Consider the following 17,590-nt stretch of genomic DNA (forward strand, 5'->3'; position numbering starts at 1 on the left):
GGCACCAACCCAAAGGGGAGAGCAGTACTCCATTGAATTGCCTACATAGGCCTGTTAATTTGATAAATGTTTAGATTTGTGAAATAAAAACTTGGCACCCAGTCAGCGGCTTTGCAGGTTAACTTGGATATGTGGTTTGCCCAAGACAGATAATGGCTGATACTGAGGCTCAAACTTTTCAATTACTGAACTTCTTCTAGAGGTTTGTTAAAGACATACTGTCGATAGAAGGGTTCGCCAAACAGTCTTTTTGGAGAGACAATGAGAGTGTAAAATTTGTCTGGGTTGAAAGATGGATTTCAAGTGATGGACCAACTCCTGATTTTTTTTTTCAAGGTGTGCTGACATATATTTACGAGCACAGAAGTGATATTACCATTTTTGTGGTTTGTATTTATCAGATATTTCCTTTAGAATTGATTCAGTGTATTCCTTATATCATAGTTTTCATGGTTCATCAAATATGGGTTGTTTGTAGCCTTCGTCAGGAACTGTGGTCGGCACTCTTTCTATGTCTTACAGGCCAATGAACATGGTTTCACTAACAGGCCGCTTCAGCTTGGCTGAAATACACTCATGGGTTGTATCATGTCTGCCTGAATTACCAGAAAGAGCGCCTCTGGGTAGTGACATCTCCTACTGCTTTCGAAACACCTTTTTGGACACACATCTGCAATGCAACTACAGGTATGTAAACATCTTGTGTCAGTTTCCTTCAGGCAACATATTGTGACGTCCACGGGACTTGAACAGTCCCGCCAACGTAGAATGAGCCGAAACGATGGAGGCGGTTTATTTATTTATAACCCAAACATGGCGGTTCTAATCGCTCTACCGCAAACGGAACGAGGAAGGTGGCACGAGTCACTTTTCACTGAGTTGATGATGTTTATTTGTTTTTATTATTACCAGAAATAACAAGACTCGGCAAGAAGGGGGATCCGGGGCGATTCGACGGGATGGTGTGGGATCGGGCGTGGGGAAAAAACACAGACAATTCCAATGAATATACAGTTCTCAATCCCTCTAAGGCGCCAAGCACACACACACACACACACACACACACACACACACACACACACACACACACACACACACACACACACACACACACAACGTAGCTATTTCTGGTGGTCAGGCTGGACCGTGGTGTGGACGCAACTGTCCCTGGATCGGCGTCGGATGAGCTGGCCTTGCTCTCGTCAGGGGGGCAGGAGAAACCGTGGTGCTGTCGACCTCCTGGTCTTGGCCCAAGTCCGCTCACAGCCGCCAGGGAACCAGTTCTGGCGCCAAGTTGTGAGCAGGAGAGGGAGGCAGGTCCGCCCGCCGTTCGACCCCGTACTCCGAGTCAGCAGAACCCCAGAGCCAACCAAGGTGAGGCACGAGGCTCAGCAAGGCTCCAAGACACGATCAAGAACACGATCGAATCAGCACAACAACAATGATGCTCCCCGCGCAACAGCCTCCCCACCAAAAAAAACACGATCTTTTGGTTGTAATCTTCTTCCTCTTCCTTTTCGACCCCGAACAGAACCTTTTTATCCTCCTGCCCTCGTCACCTCCAATCGAGCCGTTTATTGGCCCAACGCCGTCACCTTCTGCCAATCGTGATCACGGGGCGGAGCCATCCGCTGCACTGTCCTGTGACGTCACGGCCAGTCTCCAGAGAATACCAAAAAGGGGTTTACGCAGACACACTTACCCTATCCCGTGTCCCTATCTAATTACGTGACAATTATCATTTCCCCCCTTGAAGAAATGAACATTTACTTGACAACTTATCACTACTGAATTGCTACTTATTACATCGAGATCCTGGTAAACTCGAACAGCATGGCATACCGAATTAAACATCCTAATTACCCTTTGAATGCATACCCCCCCCCCTCAAACGTAACAATATATACTGGCTGGATAGCTAGTTTTGTCAACAATATGTCAAATATACTTGGATCCTCACCCATTTACCAGACTCAAATTTTATTTTATGATACTTCTTTTCTGGAGATGCTTGTATAGTATGTGTGTAAAGGTGCAGTGAAGGGAAAATTGGTGGATGGCCAAAGAAACTTGATCCTGCAAAATTTCAGATCTGACTCAGCAAATTTTTCAGTTGCAGCAATTTGAATGATTAAATTTGGGCAAAACTGCTCAATTAAAAACAATATATATTTATGCAAAATCGAACTGTCGGACCCCACTATTCGCAGATTCGCTATTCGTGGGTTATAAAGTGTGACCTACTTTGCTTGGGTCATAAAGTGTGACATCCGTGCTTTGTGTATTCACAGTTTTTTTATTATATATATATTTTTTATTTTTTTTTCTGTTTGTTTTTTAACACTCCAGAATTGGTCTCCTATATCCACCTGGGAAATTAGAAATCAGCCAACATCACAGCATTACATAAAAAAGGTGCAAAAACGGATCCCCTTAACTACAGGCCAATTAGTGTACTGTACTTTCAATCATCAGCAAGGTCATGGAATCCATAAGCGCAGTTGACATAAAATCCTTCCTTTTCTCCAAAAGCCTCACCTCAGATCATCAATTTGGATTCAGACATGGTCACTCTACATTGGACATGATGCTTCGACAGTCCTCTTGCAGCATTATTACTCGATACACTTGGATAAGCATTGCAGGTCGAGAGATTCAACTTAAAAGCAGGAATTTCCAGAAGTAAACACAAATGCCAAAGCTATGTATATTGAGTGAACCCATCGATGCAATTTGTATGTACTATATTTATTGTGAGGAAAATCAGGTGATGAAAGGTCATTTGCAAGGTCCACCTGCCTCTGTCAATTCCTCATTTCACTGCACCTGGAACACAATTAGGCAGCCCAGGAGTATGTTCCATTAGCAAGCAGCTTGTTATCGCTTTCCAAACCAGCCCCCAGCTTTGGTCAATTCCCCATGAGGCTTCCCCTCCAAGTGAGGTCTCTGTAGTCCTTTCCACACGAGCCTTTTGTTCTATCCTGGTGGACTCAGTTCTCCTCCTCATGGACTCTCGAGCCCTCACGAGCCGCTCTTTGTCCTCTCTCATGGACACCCCGGTAGACTCTCTAGTCTTGACTCTGGAGTTCTCTTCCTCCTTTTGGAGTCCGTAGTCGTGTGCAAACCGATCTCGACTTTCTCCTGGGTGGAGTCTTCCTCTCAGGTCCCAGCCACGGGGACGGGCCCAATGAAAAATAAAGGTACATCTTTTCTTCTGGGCTCTACAGCCCTCTGTCCCACCATGGCTGGCACAAACAGGCCAGAGAGATCGCATTCAGCCACATTGCACACCTGTGACATGTGTGCCTCTGCCAGGAGAATTCCACACCTTGCCCCACCCACAAACAAGAGGTTTTTCATATCCATAATTAATCTCTACCCTGTCTATAAATTACATACGCTGCCTCCTCAGCACAGAGCCGGGTTTAAGTTTAACAGCCCCCAGGACATTCAAGCAGTTAAGGCCCCCTCCCTCCCCCCACCCCCCACCAACCTTGAATTGTCGTGGGAAGAGAATTTTTTTATAAAGAGCATTACTGTGTATCAATCTATAAACATTTCACTGCAAAACTTTTTTTTGTTAACTGAAGATAAATTAAAAGTAAAAATATTTTAAACCAGACGGGGACTCGGAAGAGCGCATACATTCCTCCACCAAGCTGATTAGTTTACGTTTTGTATCCCACTGGTGGGCTGGATCTGGATTCGGACCTGAAATAAAATTAAATCGGCTTGTTCTTGTCATATCACTTAACCAACTCATCCACCAAGTTTCGTCCAAATCCATCCATAACATTTTCAAATATCGTGCTATATATCGTTTTTGCACGATCTCTCAATGGTGAAAAATTCTCAAATCCAGATTCAGATCTTCACCAAAATGGAATCAATTTCTCCTTGTTACATATCCAACCTGCCCACCAAGTTTTGTCCGAATCCATCCACAACTTTTTCAGATATCGTGCTATATATCGTTTAGCCCGATCACTAGCTCAATGGTGAAAAATCACTTTAAAAAAATATTTTGTTCACAAACAGACAGGGGTGAAAACATAACCTCCGTCCACCTTCGGTGGGTGGAGGTAATTATCAGTTGGAGCTTAATAAAGTGATATCGAATTTATAGTGATTTTGGTGGAACGTTAACACAAATTTATCAAAAACTGGATGGGGAAAGTCGAATTGCCACCCTGACATAGCAGATGTGACCCCATATACCACTTCCCTCTCTCTGCAACCTTTGAGTCAACAAGGGAATAAATAATACGAGCTTCAGAAATAAAGAAATCCGTCGTATGTTTTTTTGTGGGCCCCCTGGAGTTTGGGCCCTGAACAAATGTCCCGTTGGTCCTTCCCTAAATCTGGCCCTGCCTCAGCGTCATGTGCACCAAATGACTTACTCTGACAGATCCCTGTTACATGGTAATCTAACCTACTCGAAACAATCAGACCATCCTACGCTTACCACAGTCTAGCTATGGTTCACCCCCCCTCCACCTTTCCACATAACGCAGCCCCTTCCCTGGACACATAACAACCTTTGGCATCAGCCAAGGTTCTCCATCGGGAACCCAAGAATCCGGCCTTAGCTCTTACTGTCACACACATAATTAACTTACCAAATAAATTAGAGAGGGCTGTGGGAGGCGAATTGCCACTAACCTTACCTATTCCTCTTAATGCCAAACCCCCCTTGGTTTCAATCATTTCAACAAATGAACAATTTTATGTACAACTAGCATAACCCGCGCTCTGCGCGACATGTTGGGGTGGGTGTGTTTGAGAAAGGAACTGATGCAGAGTATCAGTAGTAATTTTACTTTAATGCAGTAAATGGAATACAATGTTCAAAGTACTTCTTGATACACAATGTTTTGGGTTATAGCATTGTCATTGTGGAACCCTTGTTTTGTAGTTGGTATAATTTGCACTGTAAAGCCAAATGCAGTAACCGTTTTTGGCACGATTTCACTGTTTCAGAACCATTTTATTTACTTTTTTTTGTACCATGCACCTCATATGGTCTTTCAGATAATGTAAGCCGAATATCACGTTACTCGAGCGCAGAATAAAGTCGAAGATAGCGCGACAGGAAACCACAAACTCGGAAATAATATATAAGATGGTCCTCCCTCTTGTCTCTTCACTCCGATGTCCTGGGCAGGAAGAGAATGACTTCCAAAAACAACAAACAAGCAGGCCTACCTTCACCACAATTTAATTTATCAAACAACCAATCCCATCTAATTGACCATGTTCCCGAGTGGATGTCACCTGCTCCAACTGTCAGCTGAGCCCAAATACCCAACTACCTATCCAATTTTATGGGCTACCTGCCATTCATTGCACATATCAAGTCACTTGGGACCGAGTGAAACATTCCCACACTTGGACTCAACAACAACAACAACAACCACCATTACAAAAACCAGTCATTCCCTGCAAGGCCAAGGCATCTCAGTTATCTGTAGGTGTGGCCTCCACTGGCAGTAGGGAGGTCAAAAATTGTGACGGAGGTGGTGTGGCAGTGTGCGCATATCTGCAGCACAAAGTCCCATCTTGAGGGAAACCCTGGACTCCCCATCCTCGCCCCCAACACCACAACAGCTCCCTTTTGTGCTGGATTCACCTTTTACACTTTGAGGCTGTGATCATTATTATTATTATTTGCGGTATGCGAGAACCAAAAATGCTTGTGGTGCCAGATAACCATCCACATGGGTTTACTGCACATATACATGGTGTGTATGCCTGGTGTTGGCTTAATGGTTAGGGTGGTGGGATCCTAGGGATCCTAGGGTTCTGAGTTCAAATCCCACTCAGCTGTTGAATTAATACCAGGTGGGGTTAACTCGGCCTGTCATCCTTCCGAGGTAGGCAAAATGAGTGCCAGCATGCTGGTATACTGTGTCGAAGTGGCGACCCGTCCAGGATTGTGCCCAATAGCCAAGGAGACTGCTTGAGCAGCACCAACGCTTTGCACAGAGTATGGTCCCAATCTCCTCCTCCTCCTCCTGGTGTTGGCTTCGTGGTTAGGGTGGTGGGCTTGGGATCCTCGGGTCCTGAGTTCAAATCCTGCTTGGCTGTTGAATTAATACCAGGTAGGGTTGACTCAGCCTGTCATCCTTCTGAGGTCCACAAAATGAGTACCAGCTTGCTGGGATGATTGAGCCATTTGAGTGTCCTGTGTTGGAGTGGCGACCTGTCCAGGAATGTGCCCAATAGCCCAGGAGACTGCTTTAGCAGCACCAATGCTCTGTACAGAGTATGGTCCCAATGCATCGATGGATACAGTGTGTGTGTGTGTGTGTGTGTGTGTGTGTGTGTGTGTGTGTGTGTGTGTGTGTGTGTGTGTGTGTGTGTGTGTGTGTGTGTGTGTGTGTGTGTGTGTGTGTGTGTGCGCGCGCGCGCGCGCGCGCGCGCGTGTGTAATATGTATATATATTTTAATATATTGTTGTGGTTCTGGGAACCGCATCCCTCCTCCAAGGCAATGGTATTCAACATACAGTGATCCCCAGACAGTTATTTCATAAATATACGTACAGCTAGGCCCTTCCCTCTTGTCTAATGGGTTAAACGGGACAGTGTGTTGTGTGGATCTCATAGTTAGGTCTGATTATATCTCTAACTTCATTCCTACTCTTTTTCTCTTATTCCTGAGATAAATCCAAGCAGCGGCCACCTGTAAAAGCCGCGGCCACGCCCTTCACGTAAGAATGTGTCCTCATAGAGGACCACGGCCAGCAGTAGAAGCCAACAATAAACGCCAATGCTGCACGGAACACGTGCAGCACAGAAATAATCTCCACCCACTGTGCAGAAGTATAAAGGAACAAAACACCAAATGCCAACGCCGTGCAGGCAAGTTCTTTTCAACCCATTTCTGAATCTAATAATTATATCTATCCTCTTTTTCAATTCATGACACAGATCAGGGCTGGCATCGCGCACACCACCGCCTTTGATAAATAACCGCATGCTCGATGGCAGGCAGACCCAAACGCAGCCCCGTGATAATTTACGAATGGCACACATCTTGTTCGGGTCTGCGCATGGGTTTACAATAGCATCTTACCGTAGGTCTTCGCTCACCACCACGGCCACGGGAATCTCCCATCGACGGCAGATATCTTCTCGCACCTTCGCCCTGACAATGCTGCCACCAGGCAGGGGCATGCTGTTCGACCCGGATCGCTCGGGCCGCATGGCGCATTGACCAGCGCTGACCTCGGGTCGCCGAGGGTGCCCGGGCGGGCATGTGGGACCGACACAGCCCTTGGCCAGTCGCCAGGGCACGGCCAGGGATTTCGGTGCAGGGCGATTCGTATCACGGTGTTCGGAGCATGACGATTCCGCAGCTCAGAATCGTCTTGCCGGATATAAAGTGGAGCCGCATCATGGCCATCACGGCTGGCCCGTATGCTGGCCGGGGCCCAGTCAGAGCGCCCAATGCAGGGGACGACACATCACTTTGGGTCGTAGCCCCCGCCCCGCACCACAGGGTCTATAAAAGGATGGGTCGCGGGGCCGTCTGTGGTATCTTTCCTGCTCGTTGTTCCCCATCTGCTGGTTCCTGCTTGGCGTTCCCCATCTGCTGGTTCCTGTCTGCTCGTTCCTGCTCATCATTCTGGCTCGTCCTGCTTCCGCTATGTTGACTATGGGACCGATCTCTGCAATCGCCTGCAGACTCCGCCTTCTTCACCGACTCGCTGCTGACTCCACCTTCTTCACCCACTCACCGCTGGCTCCACCCACTCGCTTCTGGCTCCACCTAAAGTCCCTTCCTCACACCTGACGGTCGCGCCCCATTCTCTGGATCGACGCTTAGCTGCATGAAGTGCCACGAAGCAGGAGACGATGCGCCAGCTGTCAGGGAAGGATCGTCCAGCGGAGCATCCTCCCAAAATGTACTGGTGGCGCGGTCGGTCAATCGTGCAAGGTATTGCAAGACCGTTAGCCTCATCTCCTCTCCTTTTTCTTATCATTAACTCCGTGTGTGTGTGTGTGTGTGTGTGTGTGTGTGTGTGTGTGTGTGTGTGTGTGTGTGTGTGTGTGTGTGTGTCATGGTGCCTGTCTTTGATTAAGTTAAGATTGCAGAAGATATATCGGGATAACTCTGCTCTGTGTCTGCTTTTGTAAGTTGCTTGTTTTATTGTCGCACCACACTTTTCTCTCTGTCTCCACTTACACACAACAATAAACTATTAATCATGCCACATATTTTTCATCGCCTGCCTGTAATAAATCCTGTTGTAGAAATGTTCCCAGCTCGTTTTTGTCTTCTTTCATCGATCCAGCATGGTCCTTATCCTAGCCTAGCCAGGACTTTATTCCCAATGATCCGTTCCTTTTTGCCGGTACGTCCTTGGCAGTGTCGCTCGGCTGCATCTGATCCGGTAAGGTGATCCGGTTCGGAGAAGGCGTATCGAGGGTGTGTCCCCTGGTAATTAGATTACGTGATTATTTTTTAGGTCACCGGATAAACTAGACGGTGGGCCCGAGGTGACGTGGTTGAGCTATTGGCGTTCACAGTGGTTAGCGATCCGCACATCACGGAGTTATCCGTGTGCGACGGCCTGCGATTCCGGGGAGTCTGGTGGGATCCCGAGATAGCTTCCCGCCCTGGTGGTCTTCTCACCCAGACCCCCAGTCCGCAACAATATGTATATATCTTTTTGAACACTCCATGTATGTGGCCCTCGAGCAAATTAAATTCTTTCATGTGAGATCATGTTCTCACAGGCAAGTATAACTTTATCCCAGAAAAGATGATGAATTTAAACAGGGTTTGCACAGTCCTTGAAACTCCTTGTAATTCCTGCAAAAATGAAAAGGCGTTTTCCAACACTGGAAAGTCCTGGAAAACTTGTCCAAGTCCTTGAAACTCCTGGAAAAAATTGAGAAAATTGCGCATATATAAATAATGTCAGTCCCCCGGTCGGATTTGTTAATTCTGCTGGTCTCTTTAAAAGAATGTTACCATTTTTAACCTCCCCCAGGGATTTACCATTAAACCTGTGCTAAAATGGTTTCTCACTCGCAAAATCACTGGCATTGGAATGGCGGGTCACCACATGAAATGTGTTTACGGAACAACTATTTCTTAGAAGAAGGCGCAGGATGATGAAAACAGAGAATCCCAGGACAAAAGTTAGATGGACACGAAAAAGGGCAGAAAAAGAAAAATAAAGCACACTCGCGATCCAAGAGACGAAAACACACTGAACACAGGAAATAAAATGTAATCAAATTGGCCACGAGCACACAATAAATGGTGCCAGATGAGGTCTTTTGAAGGATACTGGTACCAGGGATCAAAAATGCTCTACCATGAACAGGTCTCCAGCCTACAGCTATGGCACCCATCAGAGAGGCGAAGCATCCAGCAGGCGAAGAGATGGCAGATAAAAAGAAACACCAAGAACTTGTAGGGCAGCCAGGGAGATCAGCGTGTTGCACGTGGAGAGTGGAGAACATGTGACTAAGTAGTGACTAACTAAACAGGACACGATGTTGGTCGGGTCATGCATACATTATGCAAGTGTTTGCGGAAACTCCCGATTAAGCATGAAGTATCGACTTAGTCTGCACAGTGCCAATTGTAAAGGGAAAGGGAAAGAGAATTTGAAGAATGCCAAGACTGCTATTTTAATTCCTTGTGGCTGAAGCACATCGACTACTGTGATACACATCGACTGAAGGAGTCCATTCACAAGGCGAGATGCAGAGTCGATGAGAAGACAATCGATATCGGGAACATGGGGAAAGTGCACTTTGGAATTAAGCGAGACGCAAAGCACAAAATCATGGTGTCACATATAATTGCAAATGACCGATCTCCTGTGTTTTGGAATTATTTGGCTCTCGGACAGATATTTATACTTCATAAAACAAACAAGGTTTCATTCCTATTCTTGTGGTTTATTCCATTGTCACTTGTTAAATAAAACATTTGTGTTAAAAGTCCTGAAAAACAACTTTTTTGTCCTGAAAAACTAAATTTTGTCTTCCACGGCTGTGTGAAACGTGTTATGGAGCATTAATCTTACTGGCAGTTAAGTATTCCTTACATGAGTTGTTCCCAAGGCATATTCTTCAACAGCCTTCATCCTGCTCATGACCATTAATCAGAATGTTTTACAGGAATGGTGAGGGCGTGTTTAAATCAGACAACATTTCCACCATCTCTATCCTCAAGGACGTTCTCACAAAGGAAGCAACGAAAAAGAACATCAGCCTCAATGTGTCCTGTGGTAAGCATCTGCAAAGTAACAGACCTCCACTTGCAAAAATCGACATCTTTAAGAGCACAACATAACAATTAAGTTGCAATGTAAAATACTAAGTGTAGCTTCTAATTTAGTTGCTCACTGGGAAACATGAAGAATGTCTGTTTTCCAAATCAAGTACATTTAGGAATTAGAAAACTTTGAAAACCCTTAAATGGTAATAAAGTTCTTTACATGATCGAAAGAAATTGTTTCGTTTGTTGAGACTCAGAAGCAGGCTTCTTGATATGGTGATATATTGGGGTTGCTTAGGCCTAAGTCACATTTGCTCTACGGCGAGGATACGGCGGCTGTACGCCCTCTGAATTGACAGAAACGTGCGGCGGCCGCAGAGTTTCTGCAGTGGCCCTACGCCGTTTGGCTATATTTTACAGGTCGTAAGGTCGCCGTGGAATTATAACACGGAGTTATAACTTTTTTTCATTTCGACGTTCGCCGTAGCAATTCGACAAGCCAAAAAAAAAAAAAACTGGTAAAAAAAATAAATAAAAATTAACCCATTCATTACCGTCCGTCTGGCCGCACGTTCGCCTTAGGGTCCCCTGCGGTCACCTTGCGGGCACCTTGAGGCTACCTTGCGTCTGCTTTGAAAATTCTATGAAAATTCTTGAAAAAAAAAGGGGGCCGCAGGGCCCCCTTAAGGTCACCGTGCGACATCAGATCAAAGACCGTATGGCAACCCCACGTTTTCGGTCTCCACAATTTCTAAGACCTAAGGCCTAAGTCACATATGCTATACGGCGGCCGTACGCCCTCTGAATTGACGGAAATGTGCGGCGGCCACAGAGTTTCTGAGGTGGCCTCAGGGTGGCCCTACGCCGTATGGCTATATTTTACAGGCTGTAAGGTCGCCATGGAATTATAACGCGGAGTTATAACTTTTTTTTCATTTCTACGCTTGCCGTAGCAATTCGACAAGCCGAAACAAAAAACTGGTAAAAAAAAATAATAATAATTAACCCATTCGTTACCGTCCGTCTGGCCGCACGTTCGCCTTAGGGCCCCCCTGCGGTCCCTCTGCGGTCGCCTTGCAGGCACCTTGCGTCAGCCTTAAAAATTCTATGGCCGCCGCAGCAGCGCCCTAAGGTCACCGTGCGACATCAAATCAAAGACCGTACGGCAACCCCACGTTTTCGGTCTCCACAATTTATAAATACGCCATGCAGCTCCCCGAAAAATAAAAACATATGTGACTGCTACATTGTGTGACCGTGGAAATACTGCGGTCGCCGTATAATTGCTAGTGGCCGTAGATTTTGGAGACCCCACGGCCGCCGTGGCAAATGTGACCTCGGCCTAAATGCAACGATCATGCACTTCTGCTAGAAGTTTTGGCCTTTTGCATGGAGTTAGTTAAAACCATGCCCAAACATAAAATTTCTGTAAGCATCTTGAAACTGCACTCTGGCGGCCATTTTGGGGAATTCCAAGATTGGCGGCCTCAGTGACTCAGGACTAAAATATATATATATATATATATATATATATATATATATATATATATATATATATATATATATATATATATATATATATATATATATATATATATATATATATATATATATATATATATATATATATATATATATATATATATGTGACCCTGGTGTTGGCGCAGTGGTTAGGGCAGCGGCTTGGGATCCAAGAGGTCCTGAGTTCAAGCCCCGTTGAGCCACTGAATTAATACACCAGGGGGTTAACTCAGCCTGTCATCCTTCCGAGGTCGGCGAAATGAGTACCAGTATACTGGGCCGGTGTATACCCCGGTTAAAATAGGTGTACCATATCCCTGTGTCGTAAGAGGCGACCAGGGTTGCGTCAGGAAGGGCATCCGGCGTAAAACATGTGCCAAATCACTATGCGGATCATAATGGATGATCCGCTGTGGCGACCCCTAACGGGAGCAGCCGAAAGAAGAAGAAGATATATATATATATATATATATATATATATATATATATATATATATATATATATATATATATATATATATATAATATAATATGCAGTGCCTATAGAAATTCTACACTTTTTCAAAATTTTCACCTTTTGTTGTCTTATAGCCTAGAATTACATTGTATTTAATCAGACTTTTTCCACCTTTATTTTACACATCATAACCCACAACTTCCAAGTGAAAAACAAATTTCATAAAATTAATTAAAAATACAAAACTATAATATCTTGTTTGGATCAGTGTCATTGCTACATTTAACATTTCACACAATGTAAACTTACAGGTTGTATGGACATCACCTGTTGCTAATAAAATCTTCGTTGTATATGTTGCTATTCAAAAAAAATAATTCCAGACCACATTCTACTTTTTTGACTTGACTTCTTATTCAATGGACCCAACAGCTGACACAATTTTCATGTTGATTTCATAGTTTTTGACTTGAAAACAAAACTTCCATGTTTCAGGAGATGCCAAACTAGCATTTGACTTTGCCAAACTCAGCTTTTCACTCATAAAATGAACTCGGCCAATGTCTGCATTCAAAACCCACTTTATTCCCACCAGCACAACTGCAATAGCAAGAAAATGGATTCCAGGTTAATCGGCTTGTTCAATTCATCATTCTGAACAATAAATCATGAACAACTAGAACGGACACTCAGTGGAGCGCATACCTTCGCCAACGCTACATTTTGCCCCCCCCCCCCCAGAAACCGTTGATTGTGAGGGTATTTTATCCCATACCACATCTGCCATCTCATGTGTTATGATGGCTTAAAAACATTAAATTTCCTGCTGTTTGACACTGATTCACGTACATTGTACAATTTCTGTATGAACTCCCTGACCTTTTTGGGTGTCGGTGTCAAGTCAATCTGATGACAACTGGTCACATTATAAGAAATAAATTCAGTGACACCCCCCCCCCCCCCCAATGCTTTAAACTCACCAATAAAGTCACTGTCAAATATTACACATCACAGGATAGGGAATTGAATTCTAAACATTTTGAATCTACTTACATGCAAATTGTATAAGAATTGACCGTGTTATGATAATAAAGGTCGTTGACCCCCCTGACCTTTGACCCAAACCGCTAACAAAGGTAATGACGTCATTGTGTCATATCGTATATCACAAGATTTGGCATTGAATTCACAACATTTTGGCATTGGTTGCATGCAAATAGGATAAAAATCGACCGCACTATGGCAAAATGACGATTTTGACCTTTTCATGACCTCGACCTTGACCTTTGTACTATTAATTTTGTAATTGGTATTACAGTGTGGGGAACAGAACAGTCAACATTTTGGTGTTGGTTTCATGCAAATCGGATAAGAATTGACCGTGTTATGACTAAAACCGCACATTTTGCAATGTCGTGACCCCCCCTGACCTTTGACTCTCAACCGCTAATAAGGGTTATTACGTCATTGTGTCATGTCACATATCACAAGATGGGGCATTGAATTCTGAACATTTTGGCATTAGTTGCATGCAAATTGGATACAAATTGACCGTGCTATGGTAAAAAGCCGATTTTGACATTTCATGACCTTGACCTTTGACCCGATCGCTCCCAAAATTTAATCAAATGGTCCTCGGATAATAACCAATCATCCCACCAAATTTGCTGCGATTCAGTTCAATACTTTTGGAGTTATGCGAATAACAAACAAACAAACACATATATTCACAAATAAATAAATAAATAAATACACAGCGATCAAAACATAATCTTCGCAACAAAGTTTGCGAAGGTAATAAATCGGACAACTAAAGCATTTGTACACCTGTAAATTAAAGAAATAGTCGATTGCAGATTATACCTCAGTAACCTCACTAATAGTAGAAATGAGTAAAAGGTAGTCCGAGTATTCAAACCAGATCTTTCCATCTCACCCTTAAAGTTGAATTACAACAACAAAAACCCACAAAAACGGTTCCATGTGGCGATTGCTCCCACATAAATGGGAAAAGGTGAGTACGGAATTTGGCCAAGGTACCAGCAGGCAATGGTCTGCTTACTCTTTGCAAAAAGCATCAGGGGATCTTTAACATCCATCAACAAATGAAAGTATACAGGACACCAAGCTTAATATCCCTCCAAAGGACAATGCAGCCATTGACACTACTCCCTGCCTGCGAAGCACCAGTGACCGTTTATAGTCAGGATGAGAATTTAATCCAGACTAAACAAAACCAATGTGGAATGAATAACTAGTCATGTTGATGAAGGCTATAGTGTCAATCTGTGTTTACGGACAGGTATAAAAATGGATGAAATTAACAGTACATTGATTGAGGCATGCTAACCACCATGGGAATTCACAATAATAATACTGTATCAAGATAGGATAGGAGAGTGATGTGTCCCATAACATTGGAGATTTGATTTGCGACTTGTTTTTTAAAAATATTTTATTGCTAAATAAATTGATGATTGAGCTGTGACACAACATATGTAGAGATCTCATGTGTTCCTCATATAAATCACATGGGTGTATGTACCATCTAGACATCAGTGAGGATTCTGTGGAACACACGCTGCAGCTGATCAAGCCCAGGCTCGAAGAACAGTTACATCTGCGTCAAAAGGTCACCCTTATTGAAACTCTCAAGGTCTGACCACCAACCCCCTATCCATACCATCATACCTGCCCCTGATTCTCAAAAAGATTGAAGGAGTTTGACTTCATGACTTGTAATACCTCTTATTTGTCAATGTGAATTTATCAATTCAATTTTTGTGCCAACTTGATTCGAAATTACCTCAATTGATGCATTACATTGCTAAAACAAGTTATGATGCTGCAGAACACCAAAATATCTAATTCCAGTGACGTTTTCATTCAGGGTATTATTCAAAAGTGGTTTATTGGCAGTGTGACATTTAGATATGCCATTCAACACTTTGGATTTCTTTATTTAGCCAAGTCCTTCCTCAGTTTTAATGGTGTATAAGGCCTTCATCTGAAGTGTCATGCAATATGGCTCCTTTGTGTGGACTGGTCCTGCTACTTTCCATCTTGCCCCACTTGATACCTTGGAGTCTAAGGCTTTCACGACAGGAGACTGATCAGTCTCATGGTCAGATTTTTGCTCACTGCAAGCAGCTTTGATCTTTCTCACCTTGCAGTCATTTACAGGCTCTATTATGGTATTACTTCTCCTGCCCTTTCACCTCTCTGCTAAGCCAATGCCTCTCCAGGTCACACGCATTTGACCGGAAACTCTTACTTTGTCACCATCTCCAAGTGCAAGCTTATCGCTCACCTCCATTACCCTCCCCTCTTCTCTCACCTGTGAAACCGTCTTCATGATTCTGTTCTATTGTGATTTTTATCCCTTCAGGCTTCAAGTCTGTTGCCCACTGCCACCTCATGGTTTCTCCTATTTCTAATTATGAGCTTTTCTACTTCCAAAGAGACCATGTGCCCCCTTCACCGGAAACTCTTCTCTTCAGGCTGTCGTACATTCATGTGTTATTGTCCAGCCATTTCCCTTTCACCACACTTTCTGTCTGTTGAATCTTTGCCTTCTGTTATTTTGCTCTTCGTTAAGCATTAACATGTCTTTAAAAATACATGAAATCATGAGATGGAATGAAGTGATCACGATCTGTTCTTTAAAAACCCCATGCAAATCACATCACACATTTTGTGAGATCACATCAAATGCATTACATAATGGGAATCTGCAGGGCATAGCTCAACTATCGATCGTAGAGAGAAAACAATCACTTCTGTCATTATCTAAAATTGATCAACAACAACATTCTCTCGTTTATGGTTGAATAGTTGAATTTTTTAAATTTAGTGCAACCACTGCATATGAGCTAACTAATATCTCACATTCTTTGCAGATACAAATCGAAAGACAAAGTCAAGTTTATTGAATTATAATTTGGCGAAGCTGGCCAATTTCTGGCTGGAAAGACTGCGTGTGTGCCACAGGAATGTCACAACCTTCGCAGACAAGTGAATTCGGGCCCATGAGCAGCACCTCAGAGCCATGCACCCCATCTAAATTGTTGGGCTTATAGACCTCAATACTCTAGATTTTTTTGGGGGGCATCACCAGTAACAATGCACCAAGCAATGTCCACAAACCCACTTTGTTCCCGCCAGCACGACTACAATAGCAAGACGAGAATGGCACTCGGTAGAGTGCATACCTCTGCCACACAATTCCTGATCCACGAGAACATATCGGGCCCATTACATTTTTGAACTCAAAGGGCACTCGGTAGAGCGCATACCTCCGCCACAAAATGCCTGATCCACGAGAACATATTGGGCCCAATACATTTTTGAAACATCATGCTATACAGTACTATATCGTTTTTGGCCCTATCAATGGTGGAGAATCACTTTAAAGATTAAATAATTCTCGTATCCAGATCCGGATCCGGATATTCACCAAAATTGAATCAATTCGTCCTTGTCACATACCCAACATGTCCACCAAGTTTCATCCGAATCCGTCCACAACTTTTTGAGATATCCTGCACACAAACAAAGAGACAAACAAACAAGAAGAAGACATCATGCAGAGCATGACATTGCAAAATCCATAAAACAAATTTGACCTCAAAAATAATTGGTGGTTGAATTCAATGACCAAATGTGCAACTCTTCAAATTTCAAGTGAATCAGATGAAAATATAAATCCTCTTGAAATTTCAAGTCAATGGGATGAAAATTGAGGGATTTAGAAACCTCACCTAAGTTGCTGACCTTTGGAATGTTGACCTTTTGGTCAATGTTGACCTCAAAAATAATTTATGGTTGAATTTGATGACCTACAATATCAATCCTCTTTAAATTTCAAGTCAATCGGATGAAAATTGAGGTTTTTAGAAATCCCACCTAAGTTGTTGACCTTTTGACTTTAAAAACAATAGGCTTCTTCCTAATGACAAACTCTACCATGTGGTGAAGTTTCATGAAGATCGGTTTAAAATTGTGACCTGTAGGCGATAAAGACAGACAAACAAACAGACAGAATAACAAAATCGACCAACTAATATACTTGAAAAATCTTCCATTTTGCAAGTAACAAAGAGAGAGAGAGAGAGAGAGAGAGAGAGAGAGAGAGAGAGAGAGAGAGAGAGAGAGAGAGAGAGAGAGAGAGAGAGAGAGAGAGAGAGAGAGAGAGAGAGAGAGAGAGAGAGAGAGAGAGAGAGAGAGAGAGAGAGAGAGACAGAGACAGAGACAGAGACAGACAAAAGAGGATGTTAGGGGAGTGTCAAAGGTTAGTGTGTTTGGCATTCCCATCTGAACACATGGCTCAAGGCTGGAATTTCAAAATTGCAAGTACACTCGTCAGCA

At 43.5% G+C, this 17,590-nt stretch overlaps 1 protein-coding gene across 4 annotated transcripts in view; it reads left to right on the forward strand.

Annotated features, from left to right (window-relative positions):
* BBS7 (Bardet-Biedl syndrome 7) overlaps nt 1-17,590 on the forward strand; it is an 82,562-nt gene that overhangs the window by 50,875 nt on the left and 14,097 nt on the right. For 3 of the 4 annotated variants that reach the window (XR_015053311.1, XM_085864217.1, XM_085864219.1), the window contains exons 15-17: nt 523-687; nt 10,134-10,255; nt 14,776-14,879. Coding sequence is in view for 3 of the 4 variants with exons in the window: in XM_085864217.1 (XP_085720343.1) it covers nt 523-687; nt 10,134-10,255; nt 14,776-14,879 (391 nt within the window). In the remaining variant the exon portion in view is untranslated. The remainder of the gene's footprint in view (nt 1-522; nt 688-10,133; nt 10,256-14,775; nt 14,880-17,590) is intronic. The other variant, XM_085864218.1, reaches the window with a different exon arrangement.

This window comes from Eptatretus burgeri, chromosome 18 (genome assembly GCF_056783735.1).
Source record: "Eptatretus burgeri isolate ZD-2024b chromosome 18, Ebu_testis_v1, whole genome shotgun sequence".
In the NCBI taxonomy this organism is placed as follows: domain Eukaryota; kingdom Metazoa; phylum Chordata; class Myxini; order Myxiniformes; family Myxinidae; genus Eptatretus; species Eptatretus burgeri.